The following is a 14,740-nucleotide window of genomic DNA, read 5'->3' as shown; positions in this document are numbered from 1 at the left end:
CCAATAACCTTGTTCCAGCCAGCGTCTCACCAGAATAAGTTCTGGACGCTTTTTCAAGCCCCTAGTCCCCTCTCCAATTTTTCCTCGTAGACATTGTTCCAGTTGACGAGGCAGTGGAAGAAACGACTTACTGAATCCTTGCCCTTCCAAAGAAAAGCCTTACTGCGTCTATCCATCGTGTCACTAACCCCCAATATGTAGGAGCTTGAAGGCTGCCATGTAGTAAGACGGCAAAGCTATTACCAATGTATTGATCACAGTCAAACAGTCATCAATCAAGGGATAAACATATCCCTTTTGCAAGAATTAAACCTCTTCCCCGTCATCCCCAACGATGGTATCAAGTCTTGTCTCCGCAGGCTCCTAACAATCAATGGCGGCCCCAGATACGTGAACTCTTGAAACACAGCTGCTGATACGCCTCTGATACAGCTGCTGAACTCAACCTGGACTGAGATAAAACTCCACCAAAGCTTTACTAATTTCACTGATATGCTGACTGATACGCCATCGATACGCTGACTCACATGCTAATGAGGATTGGTGTGAAGAGATGGAGCTAAGAAGGAAGCTTAACTACTAACTAAATTCAGTTAATCAGTTGAACTGATTACTGAATTCAGTTGAATCCAGTTGTACTAGTTAAGTTAGTTTCAGACTTACTTATAAATAGATGTATTCATGATGTAATAAGTGAACTTTCGGTAAGAAATAAAGTTAGTCCTCCTCCATCTATTCTTCTCCCCTCTCTGTTCAAAGTTTCAGTCTTTTGTCATGGTATCAAAGCAAGTCTCCATGGCCAATGCAGTGTCTCATTCACAGCATTCTTCTTCCCTTTCTTCTTCTACCGATGATCAATCAAGCCCATATTTCCTGCATCATGGAGACAATCCAGGTACTACCCTAGTTTCACAAATACTTAGTGGGGAAAACTATCCAAGTTGGTGTAGATCGATGGAAATGGCACCAAGTGCAAAGAACAAGATAGCTTTTGTTGATGGATCACTTCCCAAACCAGAACCATCCGACCCATTGCTTTCAGTATGGATTAGATGTAATGATATGGTGACTTCTTGGATTCTTAATTCATTGTCAAAAGAGCTAACTAAGAGTGTTCTTTATATCAACTCAGCTAGAGATGTTTGGAATGATCTACGAGAAAGATTTTCACAAGGTAACGGGCCTAGAATATTTCAAATTCAAAAGTCCATTGCTTCTTTGTCACAGAATCAATCCAGTGGTAGTTCCTAGTTCACTAAACTCAAGGGTCTATGGGAGGAATTATGGAATTATAGGCCAAATCCTATCTACTCTTGTGGTGCAATGAAACAGTTAATAGAATATCAAAATCAAGAGTGTACCATGCAATTTTTGATAGGGTTAAGTGACACTTACTCACACATACGAGGTCAGATCCTCTTGATCGATCCTCTTCCCCCAATAAATAAAGTTTTTTCATTAGTATTACAAGAAGAGAAACAAAGGGAGGTCACTTCTGATGCTAATCCGAATGTGAATAATATAGCATTCTTGAGCAGATCTGCTACTAAATCAGGAGTTGGCCATTTTCAAAAAAAGGATCACCCCATGTGCAGTCACCGTGGTATGATGGGGCATACAAAGGACAGATACTATAAGTTGCATTGATATCGTCAAGGATACAAGCCCAAAACCAGAGGACCTCAAAGTACTGAATCTCAAGTACAGAAAAGACCCCAGGTAACAGTTCTTTAAATCAGCAAGAGAGAGCATTAGAAAGGTGACATTAATTTACACAATGAAGCTTTCGGCAAAGTTGATTTTCAACCCTAATACCATCTTGAACCCCAAAATAATACGATTGAAAGGCTGATAGGCCTGAAAGAAGAGACCCAAGGGACCACATAATTGATCTTTCTTTTTTTGACTGGATAAAAATATGGGCAATTTTTTTTTTTTACATAACTTCCAAAAATAATTAGGAAAAATCAATTTTCTATGATTTTCTGAATTTTGGAGAGGGTCAAGTTTTTTCTCTCCTTTCCATTTAATTCGTATAAAGATGATTGCTTTAAAGATTGAAAGCCTTTCTTCCTTTCATTAAAGCCTTGCCAGTTTTCTGTTGGTTTATTAATTAAATAGTTTAACATTTTAATGCCTCATGAGATTCTCATAAGTAATTATTTTTTATAAAGAGATGCCTCTTAATGCATTAGATTTGATGATGATTCTAAAGATCACAACCTTTGATAATTGAATAGCTAACGTAGTAAAAGAATGTATCCAATTCAAAGAAAGAGACTAAAACACCGATTCATACTCATCCCTTTATATCTATAAAAAATGAAAGGGATCGTCGTTTCCATCTATTTGAACAATATAAGTGAGTAAAGAGATGAGAATTGAAAGAGTAAATTGAGTACTAAAGCGGATGAACTCAAGTACATCTTTTGAGCATTTGAGAAGAAGGAACTAAGTCTTGATTAAAAAAAATCAGAATGATTTTATCAATCTATGTTGCTGATGCATTTGGATTTGTTTGGTTTGATTTCAATTTTAATTCTCTTTTATTAGAGCATACTTCAAGAAGAACATGCGGCACTTCATCGTATCCTAAGAATAGATTGTTGTCAACTATGTACACGAGCAAAATGAATTGTGCTCTAAGATAAGCATCTTTCATAGTGTCTCGAACTGGGTAATATTTGCTACTTATTTTCTTTGCAGTGTACGTGCAAAATGCTATTTGTTAAATAATAATGAAGAATAGTTGTTAGATTTAATGAAGCCATGAAGAATTAAAAATTTTCATGGGTTACATATTAATAATGTCGTCCATAGGTGATGGCCCTAATATAAAAAATATTATTATTATTATTGCTTGCATACTTGAGATGAACGAAAACATAAGCACTTGAAGATATCAGCTTACCAAGTTAGTAATGTTTTTGGCAGCTGCACCAGATGATCTAGAATAAATTCTACCCTCACTATGGTTTAGGAAGTTGGAGGTATTTGGAGAAAGGCTACTCTATGTTGCGTAGCCCATTACCTATGGACACTTTCTATCAAAAAATAAAGGTATAAATATATTGATATATTAAATTTATTCTTTTTTTATTTTAAAATATCTCATGCTTTTTATCTTTTCTAAGTTTTAATTGTTTATCTAGTTAAATTACTCTTTCCCTATCGTGAATCTAGTGACAAATGGTTGATGCAGGATGATTCTACTGGTCCTTTTGGAAGTTCAGGTTAAAGCTGGTGCGTCTTGTTATAAGCCGTGCGTTTTGGGGAAAAAGCAACATCTTTTTATCTCTCTGATCGGGAATGCCCTTTGAGTGTTCTTTTATAGGTTTTCAGGTTTTTCTTTGAAGCACTCAGAGTCGTTGTAGTATAGTGGTGAGTATTTCCGCCTGTCACGCGGTTTTTTCAAGTGACCAATTGATTTTTTTTTTTTGGTAAATACATCAATTTATATAGCTCTAACTTGAGTATATTCTGCCAAATTACGAGAAAACAAAACGTACAAAAGAGAGGAAATATCTTCTATAGATGTCCATAAAAAATCTTCGAAGTGCCGGACGACTACTGAACTATTGTTTGGTAATGAACCAACTCAACTGTTACCAAACTTTCAAACAGACAATAGCGTGAAAGTTATCCTTGATTTCTTATCCTTTTAAAAAAATTTCGAGACTAGATAACCTTTGTAACTATAAATAAGTGCTGATTTCGCTCATGATAGAGGACAAATAAACTAATAAGATTTTGTAGCAACGGAAGCTGCAGAGAGCATAAAACCATATTCTCCATTACAGCATGGAGTCAAAAAGGTCTGCTTGGTACTCATTCTACTGGAAACAGACAATACCGTGGCTTTAACATGAACAAAAGCCATCGAATAAAGCAGGAAAGATGTATCAAGTGATAGTCTTCAAGCCAGAGAGAGACACCATTGGACTATGGGATAATAATTCAGTCAGTTTTTTTCTTCACATATCCTGCAAGGCTGCAATCTTACCGAACACTATTCAGATGCAGAAACTTAAAAACCACTTCCTCATGATCTCCTCTACAGAACACAAGCAGGAGAGTTTACACTTTAGAGAACACTACATAGTTTAACTCGTCATTCATACATCCTTAACAGTATAAATAGTTCTCCCTCTCTCTTTTAAAAAGAGGCAAAGAAGAGGAAAACTCCTAAGCAGTCTCTCTTGGGCAAGGAGCATGACCGTTCTGTGCAGGATGGAGGAAGAATATCTGACAATTTGGTGATGCCTTCGGTCTGTCTAAAAGCCCGTAACGAAGAATATCCATGCAGCTGTTGTTGTTGAGATTGATGTCAAAATGTGGGGGAACCAGCAAGAAGACACGCTCAAGGGCAGCTGCTCGGCATAAGAAATGTTCTAAAAGCCTCACATGATGTGCGCGCGCTTCAAAGTTGAACATGTACAGCGTCCTCAGCTGCTTGAAATCGAGCTCAGGAGGCCACTGCTGCGTTCTCTCTAAAACGTACTTCATAGCTGGATCCTCCAAAGCGTCCGGGAACTGCAAGTCCATCATATCAAGATAGAGATTTAGTTCGATAAATCAAGTACATGCATGCAGGAGAAAATAAAAAGTTGGTCCCTAGCTGTACGCAGACCTACCTCGATAAATAAATGCTCCAGGCGAGGGAAACCCCACCGCGTCAAAATTTTGTAAACTTCTGACAATATATCTCCAGCAATCTGCCTGCATAGCTCTTGGTTATGTAGTCGGGAAGCAACTGCAGGCCTTGAAGGACCAAATACATACTGAAGGAAGCATGGCAGGAACAAGATGTCAAGGTATATTATATATGGTAAGATGATATCCAAAAAAAAAAGTACTGCATGCAGTCAGACTAATTACCATCAGATTCTTCATGGAAATTAAAGAATGTGGGTAGGATCATACCTGAATCCCTCTGCTACGCAGAGTTAGAGCCTCAACATGTTCAAAATCCCTGAACATCCTTGCCCAAGTCTGCCGGTACCGGTGATCCCAATAGTCATGGTGGTAGGAGCTGATGTAAACGTTGTTCAAGGAGGAGACATCAAATAAAAGTAATATTCTTGGAAATCTGCCAACTAGATGGAACATCTGAAGATTTGGAGCTGATATCTCTATGGCATTGACTTGCCCACAGTGAACTACATGGAGGTTCTTAAGTCGCAGGTTTGGGCCTGAAACTCTGATCCATTGCAGCGTCAGGCACTCGCATAGCTCCAACTTTTTCAGCAACGGGCAATTGGTGATCAAGTTCGCTAATGAAAAGTCGGTGATGTTGAGCCCATGAAGGTGCAGCGCCTCGAGAGAACCCAAGTGCGTAAATTTAAACCATTTGTATATTCTGCAGTACTTCAGGCTCAATACAATGAGCGAGTTGCCCCTGAACAATGTGTCATTGAGCAACGGCTTCTTCCTTCTGGGCTTGAGTCTTCCATCAGGATTACCTGATGTCAATCCTTGAGAGAAGTCGAGGTGGAGTTCTTCTGCACCACGTGAAAGGGCCTGTGCTATCCACTCCTTCATGGTATTTTCATAGGACTTGTCCGGATAGAAGTTGAGTCTGAATACTTCAATCCTTCTGTTCTGGTACTGCTGCATAGCTTTTTCTATCTCAATAATGAACTCTTGCTGATCTTCTGCATCCTTGTAGACCCTATCATGTAAAAGCTCTGTGGAGTACGCAAATCGCTGCTTCCATAGACCCTTCCATTGGGTCGACAGCACGCCGGTCTTGATTGCATCCTTCCGGGGCAGCAGGCCGAGGATCTGCAGCCGAAGCGAGTCTGGGAGCTCCGTCAATCTGTCTCGAGGGCAGTCCCTCCTTATGCATCCATCTCTGGCCATGATTTCAAAGCGATGTCTATAGGGGGGCTGTTGATGTCCCTCCAAGTCAGTCAAAAGGCAAGCAGGAAACTCTTTTTTTTTTCTTTTTGAGAATAAAAATGAAACAAACTAATAGAATAGAACACACATTAATTTTACAGAATGGAATCAAGGTCAAAAACATGAAGACTGATTCCTTTTAAGCACTGCAAACACTTGAGTTGGCTTCGAATCGTGAGATCCGGTTGGTGAGTGGAGAATAATTTTTCAGCATCTGTTATCAGGGAGGCCAGGAACAGGCCAGGCACGCTTAGTTGATCACACGCAAGTTATGGGAATGAAATTAGCATAAAGCGAGCTATGTTTCATCATGTTGTGAATGATCATAGCACTCACATTACGTGGTGGCTGTGAAAGTCATTCATCATCATATATGTACAGAGCAATGACTGAGGTAAGTTGAGGAAAACAAGACAAATCCTCAAAGGGGAGAACTAAGAAAGAAGCTTTTGGATAGTGAATGTACCAAGAATTTTTCACCTAAAAGAAAAATAATATGTCATGGAGTTTACATGCTTACCTGTACAGATGATTGACATAGGAAAAAAAGAACAAAACATAGCTAGCCATTTATTTTATCTTTAATACTCATATCCAGACAGTAGATTGATGTTAAAGATTTATTTAAATGGTTTTAAACTAAGAAATGTATGTCATTCGGATCTGGAACTAGGAAAGGAATATTATCAATCAGGAGACTCGGAGTTCCAAAGTCCTGTGCTTAAGCACATTCTTTGGGATCTATAGCTGATAAGCAGGCATTATTACATGGAGGAGATGCCTCAAATGTAGCTTTCAAAACACCAATTAAGTGTTAAAAATAAATGGGTGAAACAGACCATTGAACAGAGCAAACTAAAAATTTTAACATAACAAAATTGTATCAAATGAGGCAGCACACGGCAAAAGGTGCCTTGAAGCCTTGCCTATTTTCACGTCCGAGAAAAATATTACTAGAACATCGATGAAACCTTGTTTGCGCAATAAAAGAAGCACAAGCAATAAATCCCATAAGCTAAAAAATGTTAGTCAAGTAAGCATTCATATGATACAGTCAAAAAATAAAAAAATAAAACAAACAAAAAAGCAAACTAGCATATGAGACGTTTGCAATTTTGTGACTTAAGTGAAACTAGAAATTGCCAATTTCCTGGTCTGAAACCAAAAGTATAAACTTTATATTGTTTCTATGGAAAACTCTGAATTAAGGATTTTGGTAATTTTTTTATCTAAAACTATCACGAGATATTCTAAATATGGGTGATGCTCTATTTTTTTGTCTGTTTTTGCACTAATTAATAAATAGGTGAATAGAGTAAGCTCTTGAAGATTAAGGGATCAAAATCGTAGGTTTTGGTTTGCTAATACTAATTAAAGGTTGATTCATCAATGTTTAATCGCTCTTTACAGCCAGTTTTCACCATATCTTATCCCTCTGTGAGTTCCAAGGTCCTTGTCTCCAAATTTTTACCTTATTCTAAATTGTCCGAATATCCTTTTGGCCCTTACATTTTAGACCGTAAAAGTTTTAATCCCATAGTTCAATGGTACTAAGAACTTTCATGGCATGCATGTATGCGTAGCATCCCTCCCTATCTTTTCAAGAGCAGAGACTAGTGTGAACTTTGCCTGGGATGCACTTACCAAGCAACGAGACGCACCTCATTGCACCACCACACCACATAAAGTATCTGTTTTTTGATGTATAGTGGTGATTGTCTAATCAAAACAAAAGGATGGAGAGTGGCCTGATGAATAGTATGATTATATGAGAAGATGAGTGAAGGGTTTGAGCATCTGCACCTGAGAAGCCAGCTCAGAATATTTTTTCTGAAGAAAAAGCAAGTTGGGAAGTACAACATATGCATTGTTAATGACCAATGACCATTGCAAGGAGACAATCTGCTCTTCAAACTTTGCATGCGTATTAGAGCCACTGCTGTATGGCATTTCACCACTACAAGTTTACATGGAGGTGGAGCAAGGGATTATGATCAAGTTAACGGACCTCAAGCTGAAAACGACTAACCAATAGAAAAGGCTTTCGTGACATAATATCTGCTCTTAAATGTTCTTTATTTTCAGTTAGAACAATTCCTTTTCAACTTTTGCTGCCAAATCTACATAAGGAAGCTGCCATGGAATTTCGAAGATTTATCGATTGGAACTCAATGATTGAAAACTTGAAATCTGAAAAGAAATCTCTGAGTGGATCCATCTTTGAACAATAAACTGATGTCTACAAGTTAAAACAGAAATATTCAGACTAATTTGTCTTCTGAATTTTTCCAATTTTGCATATAAACATTATATTACAATGCAGGGAAAATTCAAATATCCTAAGGACCATAAATTATTTCTTATTTTTGTACAGATTGACAAAGATGATAACAAAGTTTTCATTCATGCAAACGGTTATTTCCTTAATAGTTAAATTCTGAATGCCCGTATATTAAATACAAGTAAATGAAAGTATAGTCTACGCCTTACCCCTTAAGCTTGCCTCTTTTGACTTCTAAAATACCAAAAAAACTAATTTACAAATTTTATAATCAGTTTTATTTTCTTTTTTTGAGAAATAATAAATTCTAAATTAGATTTTTTTTCTCTCTCTTGAAAATATTTTTTGGGGGCACCGATGATTATTTCAAAGAAATGACTAGAGACTATTCAGGTCCAACAGTTGGAAAAAAAATATTAAGATGTTTGAAACTAGAACATCCTCCGGATGGAGGAGGGATGCATACTAGTTTGCATATTTTGTATCATCTGTTTGATGAGAAAATGAAGACTGAAACAATAACAAAAGAAAATTTGGAGGTAAAGTGGCTGCGATATAATTGAATTAACCTAACCCATTTGCCTTTCCTACTCTCTCAAAATCACTACCTATGTGGAAAAGATTTCAATCCTCTTGCAGAAAATTATATCCTTTTATTTTCATTTTTTTCTTTTCATAAACTTGCTTCCCATTACAAAGTGATGTAAAAGAAGATTCTCATTTGATAACTTTTTTTTCTCTCTTTTTCTCAGTAATGATACAAGCCTTTTTTTTTTGCTAAATATAATGATACAAGCCTTTGGTAAAAATTCTATCCTTTTATATCGTGCATCACTACTTCTTCTATGCATCTTTTTCTTCATTTTTTTCCCTTTTGCCTGAATTGATCCCCACTCAAACTCTCAATTGGTTTCCACAAAGAAATATAACATCTAGATATGCAAAAGTGTAAGTATATACAAATTCTAGCACCAATCAAAGTAGTGATTTCACATAAATAAGTATTTAAGAAAAGTAAATGAACCAACGATTAATATATTAAGAAAAAAAATTTTCTCTTTGCTGTGGATTAAAGTGTATATCCTTAGTGTGAAGATACAAAGAGTGCATTCTAATATCAACAAAGCCTTACGAAATAAAACAATAGTACTAGAACAGATAAAATCTACAAAAAATAAAAATGGAAACAACACTCAAAAATAAGAAAAAAATTCAAGTGTATAAAATGAATAAACTATCATAAAATAGATCATATAGCAATCAAGAAGAATGATTTTATGATAAAAAATTAAAATCAAAGCTTAGGATACCTTTGATTGAGTATTATCTGCAAAATTCTTTCAGATCTCACCAAATCGATCAAACATGCGCTTTTCTTGAAGGATGACAAATTAACACAAATGGGGGAGAAGCAAAGGGGAAGATTATATAGAAAAAAGGGGAGATGTATTTGGTTAAGCCATGCTGGCCACTTTTTTTATTTGTAAATGCTAAAAGGAAAGAGATACTCCAACAAAATTTTATAAATAGCAACCAGCAGTAATGGAGTAGCCGACAAGTAGATTACATGGATATCTAAAATATTCCCAATAAAGATACTCTGCTTTCAATGCTTTGTTCCTCTTGATACACATTTTCTCTCATTGTCGTCCATTTATTATGAAACTCGCAATAGGTCTGAATCATTCGTTTCAAACTTAGTCAAGGCATTCCAATCCAATACCTAACAAAGTTCTTTACATATTCCAACTTAAATTGAGTGAAGCCATAATTCTAAAATTAATCTATATGTGTAATCCGATTCTTAGCAATTCAACATTAATCTGACAAATTCATATCATCTCAATTTTTCACTAAAAATAAGCATGCATGCATGTGTATGTCTAAGCATACACGTACGTACATATCAAAGGCCACAAAACCAACTTAAATTATGAATCAATTATAATCAAATAGCTAGTAAGCTAAAATCAATATCCACACACCTCTTGTTGTTGCATATTACATCACTTGATTTGGCATCACTAACTATATATGTTGGAAATTGTATCCTAAATGTCAATCGTCAGCGTGTTGATGATTGAATTTTGTAAATGAATTGACAAATTAATCAAATGTTATTTGGCATTATTCATCATTTTATTGTACATCTTCAAATGAACTCTTATATGATGAAGTCCTTAGGACTTATTTTATGATAAAGGAGGATTTATCTTCAAGCCCTTAAATCTATTCGTAACCAAATGATATGCTGTTAATAGGATGACAACATTGTCGAGATTAGGTCGTTGTGAGATATATACGTTGGTTGTCCTCTTAACCAAGAAGTGTGGAGACACTGATATGTCACATAGGTGAAGTGTAGGAGTACATTTCACTGAACGTGACCAACTTCGGAATGCTCTACTGTCAAGAGATGTTCCGAGTGGATATGAGTATAAGTATCCCTCAGACCTGAGATCACCACAGTGACTAGCAAGAAACTCACTGTATATTGGTACCAGACTACCAGAATTTCTAATTCTAGGATGGAAGGTTACTGGGTGCAATCAAGTATTTGCGAAATCGGTGTGTGAGTCAAGATGGGATTGACCTCTTCTGAAAACAGGAGATAATGCTTTGTGTTCAATTTAACAAAATCTTGGCCAGGATAATCCTTGTGATGAGTCACAAGATTTCTAAAGTTGATCACATAGTGGATGTACTGATTAGAGAGTTGACAGTACTCTGAAGTCATCCTAGCATTAGGAGTCAAAGAGATGAATTTTATAGTAACCATAGTTCGGAATTTCAGAATATTTACTTCGCATATATTCGGCCTATCCGGACGTCGGGTACCATTGCTAGATGGCCACATCGATTGGTACAGAAAGTCGTTCATGTACTACCGGCTTAGGTTCGAACCTATGAGGTCACACGCATAGAAATTTCCTGATTGATCAAGATAGCTGATGAATAATTGAGAATCATTCAGAGATAATTTGGTCAATTCGATTGGCAAATTATCCTATAAAATAATTAAAGTAATTATTGGAGGATTAATTAGTAATTAGATTACTAATAAACTCAATTTGATTGAGTAAATGGACTAAAGATGAGCCAAATTGAATTGGATTCAATTTTGGGTTCAATTAGGATTTTGACCTTGATTGGGGTCGACTCAAAGTAAAGAGGGGTCGACTCGAGCTGGGGTCGACTCAAGCCTGGCTGGGGTCGACTCTCTCAAAGAATCTAGAGGACGATCTCTTCTGTTTTCCCAGGTGGGGTCGACTCGAGTTTCATTAGGGTCGACTCGCTGGGCGTATCAAGGAAAAAAAAATCTCTGTCGTCTCAGCCGGAGTCGACTTGCGAAGCTATGGGGTCGACTCGGATCGAATTTGGAGTCGACTCGAAGGGGAAGGAGTCGACTCGAGGCGACTTGGAGTCGACTCGAGCACGGGAAGATCGACTCCTTCCGGAAATTCTGGAACTCGCGGACGGGCTGAACTTGCGGGATTCGATCCAGAAGTGGTTTTTCAATGAAATCTGAAGGGATTTAGATCGTGGCACATGTGGGAGAATGGGTAGATGATGATGGAAGATCATCACCATCCATTTTGATCTTATCTCACCCGCATGAACCAATTATTGTTTGGATTTTGAATTCAAACAAGATAAGATCTATCTTGTTGCAACCATCCCCTTCATGCGCCAACAAAAAACCAAATTTCTATTTGAATTTCGCATTCAAATGATCAGATGGCATGCCTATAAAAGGATGATCTCCTTGTGTCGCCAAAAATAATGAAAAAAAGAAGAGAGAAATTCAGCCTACCATCTCACCGAGTTCTTCCTTCTCCTTAAGTCCTTCACGCCATTAGTGTTAGGGATCCTGGATAAGAGCCTTTAGATCAGATCTAAGTTCTCTTCAATCCCTACTAGACATTCCTGCAAGTTCTTCCAAGAAGGCGAATCAAAAGTTGATAGCATTCGGAAGATCTAAGTTCAGCAAAAGACGATCCTGCACAAGCTAGCACTTCCGTGGGATTGGATCACTCCAGGAGCTTCGCATGGATTACTCGTAGAGGCCAGACGAGTGTGTGGCTACGAAGCTCGAGCATCGGATACATTACTTTCAGATTTCATAAAGGTATGAATCTAGATCCAAAGTTGTATCACTTATAGGTTTCAATCCCCGAAGGTCAAACCTCTTTTCGGGCTCTTCACAGAGTAATCTTCAGAGCCAATTCGATGGGCATTCGAAGATTAGTTGGGTGTTAGATTAATTGAGTTTAGAACTTAATAATCTAATTTCAGATCTGAAATTAATTGTACAATAATTTTAGCATAATCGTTTAAACGATCCCGGTATTTTGATCATGAATACTTGTAGTGGTACTTTAAAATTTGATTTCTTATGCATGATAGAATTAAAATATTTAATTCAGTTTTTCCGCTGCGATTTTCAAAAAATTAAAAAGAACTACGTGTGGCTTAATCCCCCTTGTGAAGGGGTACGTAGACAACCCAAACAAGTACAGCCATTGAAATTTGAAAAAATTTTAAATTTCAGCATGTTATCACTACTAGCTTTATCGATTCGCTTTCAATATATGTGCCCTATTTCTTATTTTTTACAGCATAATTGTTATTTTCTTTTTCTTTTAATTATTTTTTTATTTTAATAAATATCTAATACATCGAATTAATGTACAAATTATACAATATGTGTATAACCATAACTATCAAAACTTGTCCTTCTAAATCAGCTTCATGCATCTTCATCCACTAAGTCTTCACTTTTGGGGCTATCTCTAAACCTCTGGCATTCAAATGTCAATTTTTTAATCCATTCCATACTCCTTATACTTTTCGCGACCAGCTATCAACCTAAAGTCCCTTATATAGGCTGTCAAATTTCAAATTTGACCAAGAAAATAGCAAGATTTTACTATAATAAGTTCTTTTTTCATGTCTTGTAAACCAATTGAGATATGCCTTTCATGAATTTAAGTTACCATGGCAACCAACAATTATCCAATATCCAAAGGCTAGCAAACCAAATCAAATTATGAATCAATTGCAATCAAATCAAATAGTCAATAAGCTCAAATCTATATCCACGTACACATTTCTAGCTCTTGCGATATATATCATTTGGATCTATGTAACTAATTATGTGCCCTATTTCTTATTGTTTACAAGATAATTGTTATTTTTTCCTTTAATTATTTTTTACTTGTATAAATATATATCTACATCGAATTCATGTATAAATCAAAGAATATGTGTAAAACCATAACCATCAAAACTTGTCCTTCTAGATCAGCTTCATGCACCTTCATCCACCAAGCCTTCATTTTTGGGGCTACCTCTACACCCCTAACATTCAAATATCAAATTTTGAATTCATTTCATAATTCTCGTGCTTTCCACAATCAGTTATCAACCTGAAGTGAACCCTCGTATGGGCTTCAAATTTGAACAAGAAATTGCAAGCCCATACGATAATAAGTTCCTTTTTCATGCCCATAAACCAATTGAGCTATCCCTTATCATTGCGATGAAAAAATTATAGTCATTGGCAGAGAAACATCGGTGCAAGTCTGTCTCATACATTTTTCCCCATCATTAAAATGTGCATATAATGGATCACAAATATGGGGTGGACACATGATGATACATATACACATTCTAAATCATGTTGAAATATGATTTTACGTACGCATGGATTTGCATTGATTTCTTTTTGGTGAAGGGTTCATACACATGTAATATTAGTTGAGTGCAAAGCCCTCTAGCAACGAATGGACTTAGATGCAGGCAAGTAGAAGCCAGACATTATAAATGAGAAGGACCATTCTTGTATCATGCATGCAGTAATATGTAGAAATTAGATCAATAGTCTTATGCATTCATAAGTTGTTGTAGTATTGCTGCCTGTCAACCTGGCGGTATGAATTCAAATAATAAGATATTGAACTGGCATCATTATTCTATTAACATTGAGCAGTTGTCACGAAAGAGAGAAAGAGCTGATAGATTCTTTTCTTTCATAATATACAGTTATCTTCTCTATTTGCATTTCAGTGCTTAGATATAGCCTGCACCTTGGCTTTGCTTAAATTATTCAAAGGTGTTTGATAGAGTAATCTTATTTCTGAACTTGGATTGGTATAGTATGAATTCTTCTATAGAAACAAAGAGGGGAAAATATGAACTAACCCTTTCAGGGGAGGACAGCGAGCATATATAAGGGATCACGTAGAGCAGCACTCATATATATATATATATATATATATATATAAGAGATGGTATCAAGACAGGAAGTGAAAACTAGAATTCTCTCAAGGAGATGGAGGACTGTAAGAGCAGCTCTGGGCGTATGCCACCACTCTAGTCTTCAGTGAGGTGTTTGCCGGTGGCCAAACAACTGAAGAATTTGCATGCAGCATCAACTAACTTCTACGCCTCCATCAGAGCAAAGAATTAGAAAGAATTAGATAAGTCTGCGCTCTTCTTCTGTCGAGGTGAACAGTTTGCATCAGATGCAGAAAAACAGATTAGATTTGTTATAGT

General features: G+C 36.5%; 1 protein-coding gene across 1 annotated transcript; it reads right to left on the bottom strand.

Moving 5' to 3' along the window:
• Positions 1–4,185: 4,185 nt before the first annotated feature.
• Positions 4,186–5,862, bottom strand: LOC103719349 (F-box protein At5g03100-like). The gene is made up of 3 exons (XM_008808553.2): positions 4,924–5,862; positions 4,635–4,781; positions 4,186–4,533 (listed from the first exon to the last, which is right to left on the bottom strand). Exons 1-3 carry the CDS (start codon positions 5,860–5,862, stop codon positions 4,186–4,188), a joined length of 1,434 nt encoding a protein of 477 aa, XP_008806775.1.
• Positions 5,863–14,740: the final 8,878 nt, after the last annotated feature.

This window comes from Phoenix dactylifera, chromosome 4, assembly GCF_009389715.1.
Source record: "Phoenix dactylifera cultivar Barhee BC4 chromosome 4, palm_55x_up_171113_PBpolish2nd_filt_p, whole genome shotgun sequence".
NCBI lineage: Eukaryota > Viridiplantae > Streptophyta > Magnoliopsida > Arecales > Arecaceae > Phoenix > Phoenix dactylifera.
Note: the sequence above shows the minus strand (reverse complement) of the source record. Positions and strands in the feature narration are given on the sequence as shown.

Excerpts from the sequence above, each read along its gene's own strand:
- LOC103719349 (XM_008808553.2), bottom strand. The coding sequence starts at position 5,862 with ATGGCCAGAGATGGATGCATAAGGAGGGACTGCCCTCGAGACAGATTG. Across the intron at positions 4,782-4,923 it reads TGCGTAGCAGAGGGATTCAG|TATGTATTTGGTCCTTCAAG; the intron begins GTATGATCCTAC and ends TGCTTCCTTCAG. Across the intron at positions 4,534-4,634 it reads TGGAGCATTTATTTATCGAG|TTCCCGGACGCTTTGGAGGA; the intron begins GTAGGTCTGCGT and ends ATGGACTTGCAG.